Source organism: Jaculus jaculus, chromosome 1 (assembly GCF_020740685.1).
Source record: "Jaculus jaculus isolate mJacJac1 chromosome 1, mJacJac1.mat.Y.cur, whole genome shotgun sequence".
Lineage (NCBI taxonomy): Eukaryota > Metazoa > Chordata > Mammalia > Rodentia > Dipodidae > Jaculus > Jaculus jaculus.
Genome location: NC_059102.1, coordinates 121716771 through 121736260, shown reverse-complemented (window position 1 = coordinate 121736260; position 19490 = coordinate 121716771). Strand labels below are relative to the sequence as shown.

The window sequence follows — 19490 nt, the reverse complement described above, 5'->3', positions numbered from 1 at the left end:
AATTTATTAATATTCAAATTTCCCTTTGCTTATCCTTCAGAAGGAGGCTCTTATGGCTGGTTTCTGGTTCTCTTTGAAGTATCTTTAATAACCATTAAGCTTCCTTATTTTCTGTCATGAGAATATGTTCCAGTTCATGTTGTACATTTTCGGCTGTAGACGTGCAATCAATAATTTTTCATGAAATTTTGGCTCTTTCTAGAAGCAATGGCATTTAAAGACTGAAGTCACTCATTTCTACTGGAGTTGATCCTTGAATCTGTGTGTGTGTGTGTGTGTGTGTGTGTGTGCGCACACGCACATGCTCATACACTGACTCATGTGCATGCAGGCATGGGCGTTTGGGATCACTCTCTTAGAAGTGAGATTGCATGATTAAATGATTAGATAGAAAAAACAATGAATTTAATTTGCTGACTCTCATATTCACTTAGGAAAAAATATTGACCACAAACACTGTAAAAGACAAAAAAAGATGGCAAATTTTCCTTAATTCAAAAAATATATAAATTTATACCCTCCAAAATGATGTGATTTCAATCAAGAACAAACAAGTAGGCCAATAAAGAATGGAAAGACTATAACCACGGAAAGAATGGATCAATCAGTAAAGAAGGGTGGGAGGGAATTGTTTATTTAGTTGAATAAAAATACAGGCAGTTTCTCACATAAAGGATAAAAACCTATGTGGATTTAAATCTTTTTAGATAAAAACATGCATATAGAGTATATAGAATGCTTGGTAACCTTGGGCTGAAGAAATTTTCTAAAGTTACTGGAAGGAAAGGGGATGGGTGACGGGGTTTTGCCTGAGCAATGGAAATGCCTTGTTAGTATCAGTTACTGCTGTGATCTGTTTGCCAAGCCACTTTAGACTCAGGGTACTGCAAAAATCTATATGGAAGTACCTGTCTTCCATGATGTTAGATTTGGGGAAGGCCATCTTCTGTTTTAAACCATCTTTGCCCCTGAAATGCCAAACCTGTTACCTCTGACGTCTTTGAGCTCTGTTTCAAAGGGGTGGGCAGAGTGGTCCGTTTTCTCTCATCCCTGCTCCTGTTCCCTAACCCTTTCCTTCCTCCCCTCTTCAGGGGTGCTTTTCTTGTCTGGAGGATGGAAAAATCTCACACTTACCACACATTCTTTCCCATTCTTCTTGTCTTTCATCATCTGAGCAGCTTTTTAAACTTGAAGAGGCAAGACTTTTGAGGCTGTGGATTGAGCCCTGGCGCATGTTCGGTGAACATCTCTGTTAACATCTTGCGTGTTGTTAGATCACACAGCCTGTCTTTTGTGCCCGTCTTCCTTTCTAAGCTCCTTGTCATCTGAGCTAGTTTGCTCTGTCTCACTTGATTTTTGGGTTAGGGTAACATGTTTTCATGCCTCTTTTCAAAGTACTGCCCTTTCAGATGTTTTCTGGAGAAATTTTAGTTCTATTTTCTTTACCTTCAGGTTTTATAACTAGTAGCTCACAATAGCAAAACTTAGGTAAGAATGATTTAATTATAAACAGAATCCATACTAATAAGGTTTGCTTTACATAGATGTAAATCTTATAGTTTGAGAAAAGTCTGTAACCTCTAATGAGTCTACCCTTGAAGTAAATGGAGTCAAACTTATATTTTATATCATAATGGCTTATTTTGATTCCAACAAAATGTAATGTTCAATTGTTGCTATTCTTGCCTACTTTCTGGAAAACATGCAGTGGTTCCTGCATTATTGCCCAATAGACAAGGCTTCCTTCTCAGGACATGCTGGAAAATATGCCCTGGCCATTTAGACCTTTCTTACACAATTCTAATGAAAAGCCATAATAGCTAAGTGCATGACAATGTCACATCCACCCCTGAAGTTCTTGTGCCTTGCAGTTGGATATGACAAAACACCAGTGGTCATAGAGTGTATATATCAATGACTTCAATGTCTATAGTGAAGGGAAAGCACATAACATCGTAAAACAGAACTCACTTGTCCTACAATAATACAGCTCAAGTATCAGATTTAGTGAATCAGTGTTTTCTCATGTAGATAGGATACCACCCAACCCAACCGATTTTATGCTAATCCTGGGTGGTCCAAAAAGATGAAGCATTGAATCTATTTTACATTTTTGTAGGAGCAGTGGAAAAATAAATATAGGAAGAGGGTTGGCCATTGGAAACTCTGGAAAAGACGCATTCTGTTAAGTTTTCTTTCAATTAGGCTTGTGGTGATTTTGACATAGAGACAGAGATAGATAGATAGATAGATAGATAGATAGATAGATAGATAGATGCTTTAAAGTAGTGCATAGCACTCAGACTCAGTTATGGTTTATATTTGAGAACCCAAGACCAATAAAAGACAGTTTAATGCTAAGTGGGGCTAGAGATTAAAGCATGTTCCATAAAGATAAGTTTAACATTGATATGTTCTATGTAAATGGTGATAATGATGAAATATTCTAAATTGTTTTGAGATTTATACAGCCTCTGTGAGACCATTGCAGGCCCTACTCTGTGCCTGTTTCTGTACCTCACTGCTGTGAAGTGCTAATGACCCCCACACATGCCACCTTATCTGAGAAGGGAATCCCAGGGCCACACCGCCTGTGTTCAGACTTTTGCTCTGTCTTTACAGCAAATTCTTCGTCACTCAAGAGAAAACTCGACCAAAGTTATATTTCTCATTACCGATGGGTATTCCAATGGTGGAGATCCCAGGCCTATTGCAGCATCACTGCGAGATTTTGGAGTGGAGATCTTCACTTTTGGCATATGGCAGGGGAACATTCGGGAACTGAATGACATGGCTTCCTCCCCGAAGGAGGAGCACTGCTACCTGCTCCACAGTTTTGAAGAGTTTGAGGCTTTAGCTCGCCGGGCACTACACGAAGGTAATAGAAGCTAATGGCATAGCACAGGTACCTTGAAATGGGTTCTCCTCGCTCATTGCATGAAACTCATTGAAGAATGATTTAATTCCTCACACGCTCCTTGCTGAGCATGATGCCTGGGTGTGTTTTGGGTATTGTGAGATGATCTGAATTGCCTAGAGATGGCATGCTAACCTTGAAACAACCTTGATTTGTTTTGTTTCTTAGCAGCTGTGATATATTTTCATTAGCTTATCCATATGTTCCCACCTACAATCAATGGAATGAATTGAGGTGTGAGGTTTGGAGACCACACAGAGAGTGGGAAGTCTTGACTTAGATATCACTTACAGTTATCTAGACACATGAGGTAAACATTCAGACACATGCACAGTGAATCCCACCAGAATGCTTCCAAAAATACACACAAAGATACAGGGACAATAAATATTGAATGCATACCTCTTGCCCTGACAATTTGAAGATAAATGTGCTTTTGTATAAGTTTAAGAGCACCAGCCCTAGAAGGGAAGATAAATCATCAGATACACTCATTAGATTTCTTTGAATATCAAATTATGGATGCTCAGCTGTATCTTTTATGTGAGGTGAGCTTGCTGGTGATAATACAGTCCTGTGTTTTGGTGAGCCAGGAGCAAAGAATGCAAAATGGGAGCTCAGCCAACATGTGACATCAAATTTGGTCTCTTCAGGTACCTGTGTGAGGGAGGAAGCCCAGAAATACAGGATTGCACTAATAAGCAGGTTATTCCAACTTTGATTTCAAGAGCCAGGTGTAGAATAGACTGTCAGGCTATTGCACTAGATAGAGAAAAAAGGACTTAACTCTCTGAGAAAGGATGTTGGAAACAAGGAACTCAGCAAAGAAAAGGGACCTAGGGCAGGGCTTAAAAACCATTCACACAGGATTGGAGAGATGGCATAGTGGTTAAGCGCTTGCCTGTGAAGCCTAAGGACCCTGGTTTGAGGCTGGATTCCCCAGGACCCACTTTAGCCAGATGCACAATGGGGCACACGCGTCTGGAGTTCATTTGCAGTGGCTGGAGGCCCTGGTGCGCCCATTCTCTCTCTCCCTCTCTCTCTCTCTCTCTCTCTCTCTCTCTCTCTCTCTCTCTCTCTCTCTCTCTGTTACTCTCAAATAAATAAATAAAAATCTTTAAAAAAAAACCCATTCACACAAAAAATAATGAATTTGGAGAGAAAAGTAAGGTTTGAAATTAAGTTTTGGGCCTACAACTTAATGAAGCCAATTTTCAGACACAATAATCTGCTGTTCTTGAATTTGAAATAGCAGTTTTATCACCTATGAGGTTAATAGTCTTCTTTTATTTTGGCAGATTTTCTGTCATTTGCATTTCTTGGGTTTCTTTTATTAATTTTATTAGTCATAGAGTAGTGAATGAGATTGATACCTCTTCCCAGGCTTGTTTCAACGGCTAAGTAGAGTAATGCATATAAAGTGATAAGAAAATTATTAGCAGTTTCTGTTAAAGCTCAATAACTATTTTAGTTACAATTTATTAGTTATTTATTGAACAGCAACAGAAGTTAATATTTTTGTGGTTGGTTATCTCAGGTAATCAAGTCTGTGTTTTAATTCCCCACCTTTCAAAGTGGAAATTATAATAAAATGTACATACAGTTTTCTCAGGAGGGTTAAATAGAATATCTAAATTTCACCAAGCCTTCATGGTACTGAGCTCCTGGTAGAAACTGAGGTAGCTGGGGCTACATTTTATTTCTCCTTTTCTTCAGGAGAAGTGATGTGAAAACTGGGGCAAAGGAGAAGTCCAGGTTGAGCATAGTGGGTGTTACTAGATGGGATTAGAAAGCTCTGGGTGTTGTGGGATATGAATTTCCAGCCTTGCTGTTCTGCTCCTAAAGTACATTGGCCCAGAAATGAGGTGGGACAAAAAAAGTTGGCTTTTGGTGGTGCCACAATTATTACACTAAAATAACATCTAGAATATGTGACACTTTGGTTGATTTTCCAGGGTTGGTAAGAAGAAACAGTGTTTTCACTGGGAAGACATGATCACATCAAAGCACTTGGGCCCAATTTCCCCAGCCTTTGCAGTCTCAAGTTACTTTCATGTGGGATGACTCCACTTCCAGTCTCAAGACTGCCTATGTTTCTAGCCATTCTCAACAGACATAGGTTACAAAACAAGAGCTTATATAATACATATACTTTATCTGTCTCCTTGACAAGAATCCTAGTGTACCAGTCTTTACATGTTTTTTTTTTTTCTTTACTGCCAAATAAACTTGTGGTCCTCCAAAGCCTTAGCACTAAGTCCAAGGGACCCCCAATTGCAGACCTTTAACCCACACCACAGTCCACTGGCTGGTGCCTTAGTGTGGTTCCTGGTTTCACTGGTCTCTTTTCTTAGTGGATAGAGCCTTAACTTTTATTTTATCTCTAATGGTTGTTCAAACTTAATGCATAAAGACAGAAGTCCTATAGCTAAGACAACCACCAGTCTCTTTCCCAGGTAGTCAAGGATGCAGTCCATATGTGTTGCTGATGCCCCCTTCATTTCTACTGTAGTCCCATCTGTATGTGTGTTCCAAGCACTGTGGACCATAAGTCAGGCTAACATTTAGCTTCTTTGACAGGCTATGTGGACTGACCATTTGCTCACTCTAGGCTATCCATCATGGGTCAGTCATATTAAACCTTAATTCTGCCTTAAGTGGTTTTCTGAATAGCTCTGCCAAGGAGTCCTAGAGTGCTTTCTTTCAGAGAATCACTCAAGTAATCAGAACAGTCTCATTTCATATCACATTTCTTCATGAACTGAAGATTAGAAACTGCATCAGATTTTGATGTTATTATTTAATTTATGTGGTGCTATTTTTTTGTTTTAATCAAGTAGCTACAGGAGCAATGGTATTTATTCTAAAGTAAGAAGTCCACAATCAGCATTCTTATACAGTGGTCAGGATTATGGTTTTGTCTCTAACTTGAGCAGGATTTTGAAAGTTGGGTTATTGCTATCTAACCTCATATAGAGGCAAGGGAATGCTGCTGGTTTGGGAGCCAGGGGAATGACCTGAAAAACTGGCTGTGTTACTTCCTGCTGCATCTGGAGACTCCTCTCCAAAGTACTTAATTTCTGTCTGACCTTGCATAACCTTGAGAACTTATGATGAGGTCCAAGACTAAAATAACTTAACTGGCTGAAGCAAACTCCCAAAGTGTGGTATTGCAAACAATACACACTCATATTTGGATAGGTTTAGGAGACAGTGGGAAATTTGACAGATGAGAAAAGATATTTTTTTCCAGCTTGCACTTAATTGCAATGACTAGAGAATGTAGAAGACAACTGTTCATTTTTTAAAATTGTCCTCTATTCTATGTTATTGGCAGATCTACCTTCTGGGAGTTTTATTCAAGAGGATATGTCCCACTGCTCATATCTTTGTGAAGCTGGCAAAGACTGCTGTGACCGAATGGCCAGCTGCAAATGTGGAACACACACGGGTCAATTTGAATGTATCTGTGAAAAGGGGTATTATGGGAAAGGTCTACAATATGAATGCACAGGTGAGTCTCAGGTATGGGTGTAATGACATCAGTTACCTATGTCTCTGTGACAAATGATCCTCAAAGTCAATGACTTCAAATGTGTTTATTATTGCTCATGAGTTGTGTATCTGCTGGGTCCAAAGATGCTGAACTGTGTGTTTTTTGAGTAGGATCTTAGCTGGATACTTTGATATGTTTTTGAGTCACTTGACTAGAGGTGGCTTTTTCCTTTGTTCTTATCTTCCATCAGGTTAACCAGGGCTTGTTCAGATGATGGTTGGGTAGGCTTTCAGGAAGAGGAATGAGAGCTTGTGAGGCCTCTGAAAGGCTAAATTCAGAATAGGGAGGGAAAAGATCTAAGGTCTTCTTTTATGCATGTGTGTGTGCATGTTCACGTATGTGTGCATACATGTGGAGACAAGAGTACAACCTTGGGTGTTGTTCTCAGGATCATCAGTTTTGAAATTGTCCTCTATCCTGTGATCTTGATGGATCTACCTTCTGAGAGTTTTCTTCAAACAAATATATCTCAGTGATGCCTCTTTTGGGATTTGGCCTGGAGTTCATCAGTTAGCCTAGACTGGATAAATAAATACCTAGTCTCGGGGATTCTCCTGTCTTTGCTCCCAGTGTTGGAATGACAGTTGCATACCACCATGTCTGGCATTTTACATGGGTCCAAGGGATTGAACTTGTTAGATTTCTAGAAAGTTGCCTCTCTTATCCACCCATTCCCAATAGGTATGCCCAAGACCAAACAAATCCTGTGTATTGTTAAAAATATATATATTGATTAAACCTTACTGCTCCAGGGCTTCAATAAGAACTAAGACCTCCTCCCAGCCACTACTTGTGGCCCTGGATGAGGATGTGATAATCCGCACCTTCAGATACTCCAGAGAACCCCAATAACTGCCCATAAAATCCAGGTCCAGAAAGGCAATGCCTCCCCTTCATGTAGACTTGAGTGACCTTGAGTCAAATATGCTCAAGTCCCTCTCCCCACCTCCAGTACAAGACTGACTTCTCCCTTTCTGCTGCCCAAAAGGCTTATAATCCCCTCCATTCCTCTACTGGGTGGCTCAGAGTTTCCTTCCCTCTTGCTCTGAACCCTGCCACTCTCACACCCAGCATTCAATAAAACGTTGAGCCCACCAAGCTGTCTAACTCCATCCTCTATAGCAAACCGTGACTCTGACAGAACTCAGGTCCTGACGCTCATGACACAAGCACTTTATCACTGAACTGTCTCCTGAGCCCTAGCTGTGGGATCTTCTTTTGGTAATTAATCTGTCCTCTGGGTACCTAACCTAAATTATGCCTCAGTTTCTCTATGAGATTGAAACTACTGGAATTCTAGACCTCAGTCCACAGATACCTCATCATATGGTCACAGACTATAACATTCACCTGATCATCTTCTAGCTCATCACAAGACCCCTCAAAGGACATCCAAAGCTCTGAAAGTGCTATCATCTCAAAGTGGAATTTACTTCATCAGCGTTTGCATTTTACTCTCTCTAAGTTTCCTTATACAAAATTAGTGAGGCTTATAGTATTCTTATACTTGACCATGTGTTTTGGGCATGTCTAATATTTTGAAGCAGTATGAGATTTTATTCTGTATTGGATATCATTTTGTTTTAAATCTTAAAAAGTAGTTCATGGCTTTCCATGTTTTTGGAAAACTATATTCCCATGGAAATTGTCACACAGCAGGAGCATCTAGGAGCAGAACATTTGCTTTCTCCTATGCCATGTGATTGCTCTTTTTTTTCCCACATAATATTTTTTTTCCTGGCATTTTGTATGGTGACATGTCTGTAGCACATGAGCATGGCTGTCTTCTCTCTCACATGTTTTCTTATTTTCTCCTTTTTTCTTCTCCCCCTATGGAACATTTCCTCTTACATCACTCTCTAACACTGTTACATTCATATCCCTCATCATACTTCTCTCCTTTTCCTCCCCTCTCTCTCCCCAGGCTCTGATACAAACTGGCAGACATATTCTTGCCAGATCTGCCCATCCATGTTCATCTAGCAGAATCACTCCTTTCTTGGCCCTGTGCCACCCCACCCAGCAGGATTTCTCCCTTCAGCAGAAAGGGAGGGAGAAGAGCTCTATGGCCTCTGAGCTGGCATAATGCCTCCTCTTGTTTTTCCCTCCTCCTGAATCTTCCCACACTCTCATCAACAGCCCAGTTTGGCACTCTCCTTCCCTGACTCCTCTCATCCTAACCCACCAAACACAGGCAAAGAAAAAGTCCTATTTTCTTTGCTTGATGTTGCGGTCAGCATGTCTGCCTTCCGTGTGGTCCCAGACTGAACTCTTCCCTGCCAGCAAACCACCCCCATCACGGCGTTGCTGTGTGGTGGCCTCAGTCCCTATGTGCAGCAGCCCCCAGTTATGAATCTTGAATCCCAGGGAATACATTACAAGAAGGAAGAGGAGGGCAGTTCACAAACCCTCTGTCCCCAACTATCAAGTAGTTCTGACTGCCAGCAGAGGCCAGTTTCAGGCTCTGAGACACAGCCACCCTTGCAGTGCAGGATGTGAGGTGAGCTGTCACTAGCATCAGAGGGGGATTGGAAGACTTGTGCTGCTCTTCTAGCCAAGACCTTGGATGAGAGGACTAGCTGATCTACCCTTTTAATTTGTAAATCTCTGCTTGATGCTTTCTGACAGACAAGGCAAATCAAGCCTGGTTGCATTGATGTAAATATTCTCGTTGTTGTCAGTTTTTGATTCCAAGATTTTTGGGAAAAGTGACATTGGAGCTCCAAGATCACGCTGTCATTGTGTAGTTGCTGGTTGCTCTAGCCAAAGAGAAAGTAAGCTGAAAGAAAATAAATAATGTCCTTGGGCTGGAGAGATGGCTTAGCGGTTAAGCGCTTGCCTGTGAAGCCTAAGGACCCCAGTTCAAGGCTCGATTCCCCAGGACCCACGTTAGCCAGATGCACAAGGGGGTGCACGCGTCTGGAGTTCGTTTGCAGGGGCTGGAAGCCCTGGAACACCCATTAATATTCTAGAATCAATTTAGTCAACTATGTTATACTGAGCACCCCCAACCACCACCACATAGGTAGGGATTCAATGATGGACACAAAGACATGCTTGCTACCTTCTTGGATTGACAATCTAATGACACACGTCAACCTGTAATCAAGCTGTAATCTCAAGCTTTTAACTCTGACAGGCAACACAGATGCCTGTGATATGAGGGGCAGGATGAGGAGGCCACCACTGTTTTATTTTTCCAAGAGAGGATGTTAACTCCATTCTGCACAGTTGGAATGCTGAGCATTTGCCCTATTCATAGAAACTCTGCCTTTCAGAAGCCAATCATTCCTTCTTAGAGCCAGAAGCAACCTTAGAGATTATCCACTTTAACCCTCTCATTTTGCAAGAGGAAATTGAGGCCTCATGAAACACGAGCATATTGCTCAATGTGACATGTCCAGCCATCATCAGAGCATAGAGGAGAGCAAAGGATATGTTTCTCTAAGTATTAAGTTATTTCCAAGATATCATGTTGCTTATGTCTTCTGTTTTCAGAATAACTACTTGTATGCATTGCTTTTACTGTAGATGTAGAACTATGCTCAAAATACCTGAAAGCGTAGAAAGATCTGACTCAGTTTCAGAATCTGCCAATTACAAACTGTGTGATCTGGGCAAATCGTTTTCTTCCAATTCAGCTTCTTCTGTAAAATGGGCTTGATAATGATGTAGTTATATATGTATGTCTCTGGTATGTAAGAATAGATAGATAGGTAGATATATAGATAGATAGATTGATTGATTTATGTAGGCAGGATGCATAGATATCTATGGGTACAGATATGTTGCTATGCATGTTGATAAATGTATGTGTATATAAATGGTTATGAGAAAAAAATACATATATGGTTGTGAACATTACATGAATATATATATATGTTTATACACATGTAATGTTCACAATGACTCTGGAATATTGGTCCATTTTAGTTAGAGATAAAGAAATTGAAAATTTGAAATGTTAAGTAACTTGGCCAATCTCATGCTTGGCCCATGCATGGCTGGGACATGAGCCCAAGTTGTCTGATTCCAGGATTTGTAGTCCAGGCATAATGATAGACATTTAACAAATACATTCATAATTAAAAGTATAATTTCAAGTTGGGCATGGTGGCACATGCCTGTAATCTTAACACTGGGGAGACAGAGAAGAAGCGATGAGTCCAAAGCTAAACTGGGATACATAGCAACCTTCTCTGAAAAAAAAAAAAAAAGTATTTACAAATTAAAGTTGTGTTATTTATCCATAATGATATTATCAGAATTTTACATTTCAATTCATAAAACAGCAGCTTCATATGGTTCTAGAAAGAACAAAATGAATTGCATAAAATAAAAATGTGGCCACTGCACACTCCTGCTTAGTGGTGTTATGTAAATAATGGCCTCTTTATAGAACAAACTCAAATTTGTTGGCATAACATACAGGATTTCCCTAATTTGATCTCTCCTTTAGCTTGAGGATAAAAGTGGAACTTGATATACCTTCTTGTAAATTCTGTGCCATCTCATTTCTCAGACTTTCCCTCATCCTTCCCAGAATATCCAGCTACTGTCTTTGTTTCTGCTTTATCAGACTGACAAGAGATGACTTCATGGTTCCTTTTGTATTCCCACTGCTTTCCTGCAGAGCTTATAATAGTTGATCAAGGAAAGGCTATAGAGGGGCTGGGGAGATAGCTCAGCCAATAAAGTTCTGCTTGCCTCGCAAGCAGTAAGACCTGAGTTATGCAGTGCCTAAGAACCCCCATGTAAAATGCTCGATGTAGTGTAATCCAAGCACTGGGGAAGCGAGGATAATGAGACCTCTGGGGCTCACTGACCAGCCAATCTAGCTGGAATGTTGAGTTCTAGGCCACCAAGAAAATGAGAAACATCGTTTTAGAAGAAAGAAAACAAACAACAACAACAACAACAAAAAAAAAAAAGTAGATATTCCTGAGGAAAAACACCTTTGGTTGCCTTTTCTACATGTATAATTGCCCCCACATGGATATACAAACATGAAAAAAAGTATAGAAAAAGTGATTATAGAGTGCTTGTTTAGCACGTTCAAAGCCATAGGTTCAATCCATGATACAAAAAACAAAAACAAAAACCTGAAAAATGAGTTAAATTAGATACCAGACTTCTCTATGGACAGAAAGTTACTTTTGAAATCTCACACAGCTGCATTATTTCCATGCCTGCCTTATACACACACTATCCCTAATCCAAAAGCATACAAAATAACACAAAAATTTTAAGACCATTTGATTTATTCGCAAGCAAAATATTTACATTTTAGTTGACCTTTGTCGACAAAAATTAAATCCTATATATAACTGGTTTGCTAGCATCATCGTTTTAAGATGGGTAGATCATCAAACCAGCTGCCAATAGCCAGTGAACTCTTGTTAATCCAAGCAGTTGCAGCTGTTCTGGATTTCCCCAGGAGGGATCTGAGAGGCATGAGTGTAGAGCCAATATGCCTCTTGAGGACACTGGCCTTTCAGAGACTGACTTTTTCAGTGAGTTTGGAAGGAGCCAATTGAAAATCACAACTAGATAAGTGCCAAGGACAATGCCCAGATAACTTGAGCCAAACTTCCAGTTATATTACATTTCCTTAAAGGAAGATATTGTATAGAAATAGAAACACTAAAATGTTTGTTTGGAAACATCTTAGTATACATGTACATAAAATATATACATAAGCCTCACCCCACACTGCATATACACATACGTTTTCATGTCTACATATTAGATCACTTTTTTGGAAATAGAGAGGAAAAAGAGGTCTAGAAATTCTTGAAAGGAATCCAAAACATTTGGAAATCGTCTTCTCTAAACACAGCTTAGCTGCACCCAGCCCCCCTAAAAAAATATATCCCCAGCGGTTCTTACTAATGGATTTGTAAAGTGTAAGGAATTTATTCAAAGAATTCCTTTCTAGTTATGAGGGAACATCACTAGGGGCTGACACTGCTCCTCATCAGCTGGAGAAGCACTTGTAACTGCTATCTAGATTAGGCAACTTTGCCATTTTCCCTTCAGTGGGGTAGGTGGTCATCCTTGAAAGTGCACTTTCCCATTCTATCATGATTTTGTAACAGGAAGACACATACCATCAGTCTACCAGCTGGAAACATCACAAACTGTCAAGTTAGTTTATTGTGTTATTGAAAAATATTCATAAAAGTTGATCCAGGGGCTGAAGAATTTCACAATAAGGATTGTGACCAATAATTCTGCCTATCATTGTGAAATCTTGCTTCTTTTTCTTTCCCCAGCCCCAATACAAGTGATTCTTTCCAGTAACAGAAAGGGGCAAAGGAAAAACATGATTGTCATGGTCTTCAAACATTTCTGCTTATGCCACCCTCCCTTTACACCCAAATAGTGAAAATCCATGTGTGCCTCGGTTCATTTTCAAGTGGCCATCTAAAATGTTCAGCAGTTTTTAAGATTGCAGTATTATGGGGTTGATATTTTAAAATGAAAGTATTGTGTCGCTTTCAAATATACCCACTGACATATAAGTATGACAGCAAATTTGATTCTGTTACTGCACCTTTTAGAACAAAATCCCAGGACTTCAACAGCCTATGCTTTGCCACCACTTACAAAGAAGAATAATAGTAATAAGAAGGGAGGCTGGGGAGATAACTTGGTAAGTAAAACATGGGCATGTAAGTGTGAGGGTCTGAATTAGGATCTCCAGCACCCAAGTAAATACCTAGCTGGCATGGCAGCCAGCCTGTAATTCCAGCACTCAGAAGGTAGAGCTGGGGATATCCATGTGCACCAACACATGTACACACACTTGCATGCACACATGTATGTACACATGCACACACACCGTATACATGCACATACACCATACACATATAAAAAGTACACAAAGGAAAGTTTTTCAATATAGCCACATTGGGAAAAGTACAGAGAAAGAGATCCAGTGACCCTAAGTCCATCTTAGGAGTATTGATATGAATGTTAGGTTTCAACATGGGAGAAATTGGGTGCAAAGGACAAAATGTGTACATAAGGAAGCAGTCCGGGTCTATTTATGGTTTCCTTGATCATCAGCTCAGCACTAGTTCTCTAAGTTAAGGAAGTCCATCTTGCTTGAGGTGACAAGATGATTCTCAGAAAAAATTGCTTCCACTCTAGCCTATAGGCTTGCCTCATCTGGGAAATGGTATGTTCTGTAAATTTCTGTGGTGGAATATAAGCTAAAAAAGAGGAAGTGTTCAGGACAATGTCTTTTCTTCATACCTTTAGCCAAAGTTGGAGACAGATACACAGACAGACACAAAATGACAATCCAGAGGAGGCTTCCATTCCCTGGTTCCGTCCAGTCCAGTTTTAGCTGTCCTGTGGGCTCAAGGAAAAGAGCCTGTGTTCCCAGCAAAAGCTCCTCCAAGTGCCTGTTTGCCTGTTTCACTGTTCATTTGTGAGCAAGTATCTATCATTTGTTTGTTTGTTTGTTTGTTTCAAAGTAGGGTCTCCTCTAGCCCAGACTGACCTGGAACTCACTCTGTAGCTCTAGGCTGGCCTCAAACTCATGGCAATCCTCCTACCTCAGCTTCCTGAGTGCTAAGATTAAAGTTGTGCACCACCACATCTGGCTCAAGCACCATTTCTTTTTGCTTTGTATTCTTTGCTTTTTTTATTGAGAATAAATTAGAGAGTGCTTGGTTTCCCCTGTCATAGACATGCCACTGTTGCATCCATTGGCTCAATTTGTCCTGGCTGGCCAAATATAAGGCTTGTAGTATCTGCTGTTGAGTATATCCCCTGGTGATTTCTCTCTGTCCCATTGAGCTGCATGCAGCATAGCTTGTCCCAGCTTTCTGTCAGCTGGTCTACACGGAGAAGGTTTTCAGCTCAGTTCCAGCAGGATTTCTCTGCCAAGAACCATTTTTAATACAGAAATCTTGCATGGGTTCATATTTTCTTAGTTCTTTTGCTGTTCTCCCACCTAATTCTACTCTAATGCTTATGTCTCAAAGCCTTTTATTGACCACATCATTGTACTTCTCTGCTACAAAAATTGTAGTTACAAGTTAAAGTATTCTGTGACAACTATCATCAGATTGGATAACCCCTTTATTTATACATAGTTTGCTAAAGATACATCTTGATTCTTATTACACATCTTCTATTAGAAATTGAACTCAATGAAATTGATTGCTAATTAGTTAATATATGCATGGATTTCTATTATTCACTGTTAGATTAAGACTAAAAGAACATATGAAATCCATTCCATTCTTTAATTTTTAAATAGATTTTAGTGCTAAAAAGTTTCTTCATATAAATATATCATTGGGACTTCACAGAGTTGTCTTAGGTTGATGTCACTCAATTCTTGGAGTGCCTCTCAAGTAACATGCCAAAACTAGCCCCAGTTATCTGTCATTAAAAACATTTTATTAATGGTCTATCAGCTGTCAATCCCCTTAGGTCCTTTTATTCAATTTTATTGCAATTTTCAATCTTACTGAAAGAATTTGAAAACTTTTAACTTGCAAAAAAGGAGCTGTTACCCAACCATTACCATCACTCTCTTTCAATTTCTGAGAAGGCCCCCAATAGCTTTACTAAGATTTATTAAAAGACTACTTGCTTGTTTCAGTGATGGCAGAGAATTTTTGGAGTTTGCTGTATAACATAGTTCCTGTAGTTCAGAAAAGCTTCTAGGAGCCTTGCTTATTGATTTACAAAGGGATTATACATGTCAATACTTTGGGGTGCTTCTTTTTTGTTTATATGTGTGTATAATGTGTATGTGGTATATTCGTGTGTGCATGAGTGAGTGTATGTGTGTGTGTATGTACAGATGCATGTACCCCATGCACATGCCTGTGGAGGAATGCCAGGTGTCTGGTGATTCCTTTAGAAGGAATATCATTGATTCTGGTGCTTGTGGATTTTGTGAGCTCTAACAACCCTGGAGGTCTCTGCTGCCCACTGGATGGAGTTACAGAGGTGTGTTTCCACACCCAACTAATTACATGAGTGCTGGGTAATCAAACTGGGGGTTGTCTCCGGCCCCTTTAGGTCCTCATGCTTGTGTGGGAAGCTCCTTTATCTGGTGAGCCATCTCTCCAGCTCCCAGCTCAGGTGATAGCCAATGTTAGTGACTTAAAAATGATAGCTCAAGCTACATGCAATCAAACTGTTCCTCATTCCAAACCCGGTAAAGTCACAATGTGTCTGTAATGTGCTAAATACTGGTGATGCTGATATGTATATGATCCAGTCTTTAAGTGACTAAACATCCATAAATATTTACTGATAACCATCGGTGTCATGAACCCTGCTTCTATTACTTTTTTCATTTTATTTTCTTCTGAGCATTTTTTGTTTGCCTTCACTGACCTTACTTTAATTGTCTATAAAAGTCTGTAAAATAGGGCTGGAGATATGGCTTAGTGGTTAATATATTTGCCTGAAAAGCCAAAGGACCTTAGATTGATTCCCATGTAAGCTAGATGCGCAAGGTTGTGAATGCATCTGGAGTTCGTTTGCAGTGGCTGGAGGCCCTGGTGCACACATTCTCTCTCTCTCTCTCTCTCTCTCTCTCTCTCTCTCTCTCTCTCTCTCTCCCTCTCCCTCCCCCTCCCCCTCTCCCTCTCCCTCTTTCTCTCCCTCTCCCTCTCCTTCTCCTTCTCCCTCTTTCTCTCTTATTCTCTCAAATAAATAAATGAATAATTTTTTAAAGTCTGTAAAATGGGGTCAACCACAATAAGCTTGTTATAAAAACAAAATAAGACAATGATTTTAAAAGCTTACTAAATTACTTAGCATACAGTAAGTATTTAACTATTTTACCTACCAGTGGTGATTCTTAATTTCTCCCAGGGATATTTAGCAATGTCTACAGAAAGACTCCTACTGGAAGGATCTACTGCTAGTAGTGGCCAGAGATGTAATAAGACATTCAGAATTCCCCACACAGCCTCAAGTTCCAAGTCTCAGTAGTACAGAGGTTGAAAAATCTTATTCTATATTGACAAGTTAAATTCATGCAAAGTTCATGGCTCCTGGGTGCCTTTCGGCTCTCTTTGCCTAGAATCATCCACACCTTGTTCAGTTCCTGCTAGTTCTTCCAGATTCTCAACAAACTCACTTCTCCTGCAGAACTTCCATCCCCCATGCCTTTCTCCATAGATTAAGCACCCTGACAGTGGTTCTCTTATTTTCTGTTTATACTTACTACATAATATGTTAATCTCAGTAGGTCTTTCTTCTCTAATAATCTACAAATTCCTTCTGGGTAAAGTTATACTTCTTCCTGTTAGATTTCAAGAAAGCTCTCTTTCCTGTCCACCTAATCCCAACAGGTATGCCCAGGACCAAATAATCCCTAGCTGTTAAGGAAATTGACTAAGCCTTACTGTCTTGGATGGGGAATGTCATCTTCTCCCATCCACTGTCTGGGGCCCTGGGTGGGGATGTGGCAATCCAAACTTCATTTCCTTGAGAGGCTTTCTGCACACACGCCAGTGTGCCCTAGTAGAAAGGAATGCTTCCATTATGCAGGAGTGAGTCACAGGTGATCAACCACCTTTCCCTTGCGTGTAGTTCTCCCTGCTTCCCTTAATGAAAGTCCTTTAAATCTCTCTCCTCCTCTTACTCAGGTTCCAAGTTGTCCCTCTTTTGCTTTGGAGCCAACCAATCTTTCCTGACATTCCAAAACTCCCTTCCCCTTTGTTTCAGATGCCTCTGGTATCTTCTGCCCTTAATTAAAATGTTGGGCCTAAGCAACTGTCTTGGTCCTCTCTTTTGAGTGCTGACCCTGCCACTTTGATCATTTTTCATAACCTGTGCCTATCATATGTTAGTGAATGAACAAATGAATAGCTAAGAAAACAAGTTAGTGTTTAATACTAGAACACAGCATATGGGAACTCTGCTTGGTTCTCAACTTCCCGGGATTTTCCATCCCTTTTACAGAGAAGGGAAGGTGAAGGATCTGCTGGCTCCCTATCAAAGTCAGCCATCTGGAAGGCCTAGGTCAACAGTGGGAAATGGCTGATCATACATTTATCTCTTTCATGTTATCTAGTTACCAAGATTGTTTCCAAATTTTCTGCTAAAGCCTTGTGTATTAAAAGTGGTTTCTTGGCCTATATTGATGGTTTCTGGTAGTGTTTTAAATCAAATAACACTACAAGGCATAGCATTCCACAGTAAAGTAGATTTATGCCATGTAAGCAGTCATTTAACATAGACATAAAACAAACAATTATTACTGTACGTAGCATAGTGGTAACAGATGGAGATTTTCTGAGAAATTTTCTGTTAAAACTTTCTGTAAAAATCTTGCCAACATACAAAATCAGTTAAATGAAAATCAGTTATGAACAGAAACACATCATTATGAGAGTATGTGAAATACTTAAGGTAAAAGGATAAAACTTAATTAACGTGTTTTTTTTTAATCTGTTACTATATAAAACCAAAAGAGTTGTATTATTTGCATCTTATTCTATTGTTCCCCTAGAATCAAAAGGAGTCAACCCAAAACCACTATCATTAGCAGAGTACAATAAGGTGGCAAGATATATAGTTTGAATTCAGTAAATTTTTGTATAAAGAAATGTTAAGCTTTTTTTTCTGAAACACAAGCTCTCCCTTAATTGAGAGCTCTCATTCTTCAGTTACACGGGCTCACCAGGGAACCATAACAATTTTCTTCCTCTGCAGCACCTCCCCTCAGCAGTGGTGCTAGAAAAACACATGTCCTTGCCCAGCTTTCTACATTTGTCCTGATGGTCTTCTTGCTTCCACAGGAAACAGATTACCCACTGAGCCATTCCCCAGCCTCTCACTTGGTTTTGGAATAAAATTTCTTGCTTCTCTCCTAAAAATAAATAAATAATAATAAATTTATTAGTAAAGAAAATAAATTTGGTAAAATTCTATTAAGAGTTTCTATTTATACATTTTTATAGAGAGTGATCTTCATGAGAATCTGTGAAATTAATTGAAACTAATACATGAGTATGCATGTCAGTTTTTTTTTTTTTTCCAAAAAAATAAGTTCGGGGGGGAGGGAGGGAATTAACATGGGATTTTTTTTATAATCATGGAAAATGCTAATAAAAATTTAAAAAAATAAGTTCATATACTTTCCATCAGGTTCTGTTCTGCATATCAGGATGTTGATAAAGCCCTGGTTAGCCTGCCTCTGAGCTGACTAGAAATAATTAAGTTGCAATTTTTTTTTTTTTTCCTACCGTGGCTATTTCTGGATGCATCTTGAAATTTTGCTTCTGTGTCTTCTATTTAATTTTTATTTTATTTTCTTTTATGCAATAACTAGAGTCCTATGAGGTTTTGGAAACTAATATAGATAAATCCTCTGTATTTTTCTAGTCTAAATATAATGATAGAAACATTGATATAAAACACTTTTCAGGGTTAGAGGGATTGCTCAGCAGTTAAGGCACTTGCCTGCAAAGCCTAATGATGCCAGTTCAATTCAGTATTCATGTAAAGCTAGATGCACAAGGTGGTGCATGTATCTGGAGTTCGTTTTCAGTGGCTACAGGCCCTGGTGCACAAATTCTCTTCTCTTTCTCTCCCTCTCTCTCTACTTCATTCTCTCTCTCTCTCTCTCTCCTTTCAAATAAATAAATAAAATATTTTAAAAAAACTTTTCATGAAAGATTCACTTATGTGGTTAAAGTTGTAAACATTTTTAAATATTTTATTGACAGTTGTCAGATGTGCATAATGTATTTTAATCCTAATTCCTTCCTATTACTTTCTTTTGCCCCCTTCCTTTGTCACCCTTCCATTGTACCCATTGTACCTTTTTTTTGTTTGTTTGTTTATTTGTTTTTTGAGGAAAGCCTAAGAGACTGGCCTTTTTTCTTCTACATGTGCACGAGAGAGAGAAAAAGAATTGGCAAGCCAAGACTTCCGGCCACTGTAATTGAACTCCAGATGCCTATACCAGTTTATGCACATGTATAACCTTGCTTATGTGTGACCTTGTGCATCTGGCTTATGTGGGAT

At 39.4% G+C, this 19490-nt stretch overlaps 1 protein-coding gene across 1 annotated transcript in view; it reads left to right on the top strand.

Annotated features, from left to right (window-relative positions):
- Svep1 (sushi, von Willebrand factor type A, EGF and pentraxin domain containing 1) overlaps positions 1 to 19490 on the top strand; it is a 201648-nt gene that overhangs the window by 26352 nt on the left and 155806 nt on the right. The window contains exons 2-3 of the mRNA XM_045146479.1: positions 2623 to 2878; positions 6255 to 6431. Of these exons, the coding sequence (XP_045002414.1) occupies positions 2623 to 2878; positions 6255 to 6431 (433 nt within the window). The remainder of the gene's footprint in view (positions 1 to 2622; positions 2879 to 6254; positions 6432 to 19490) is intronic.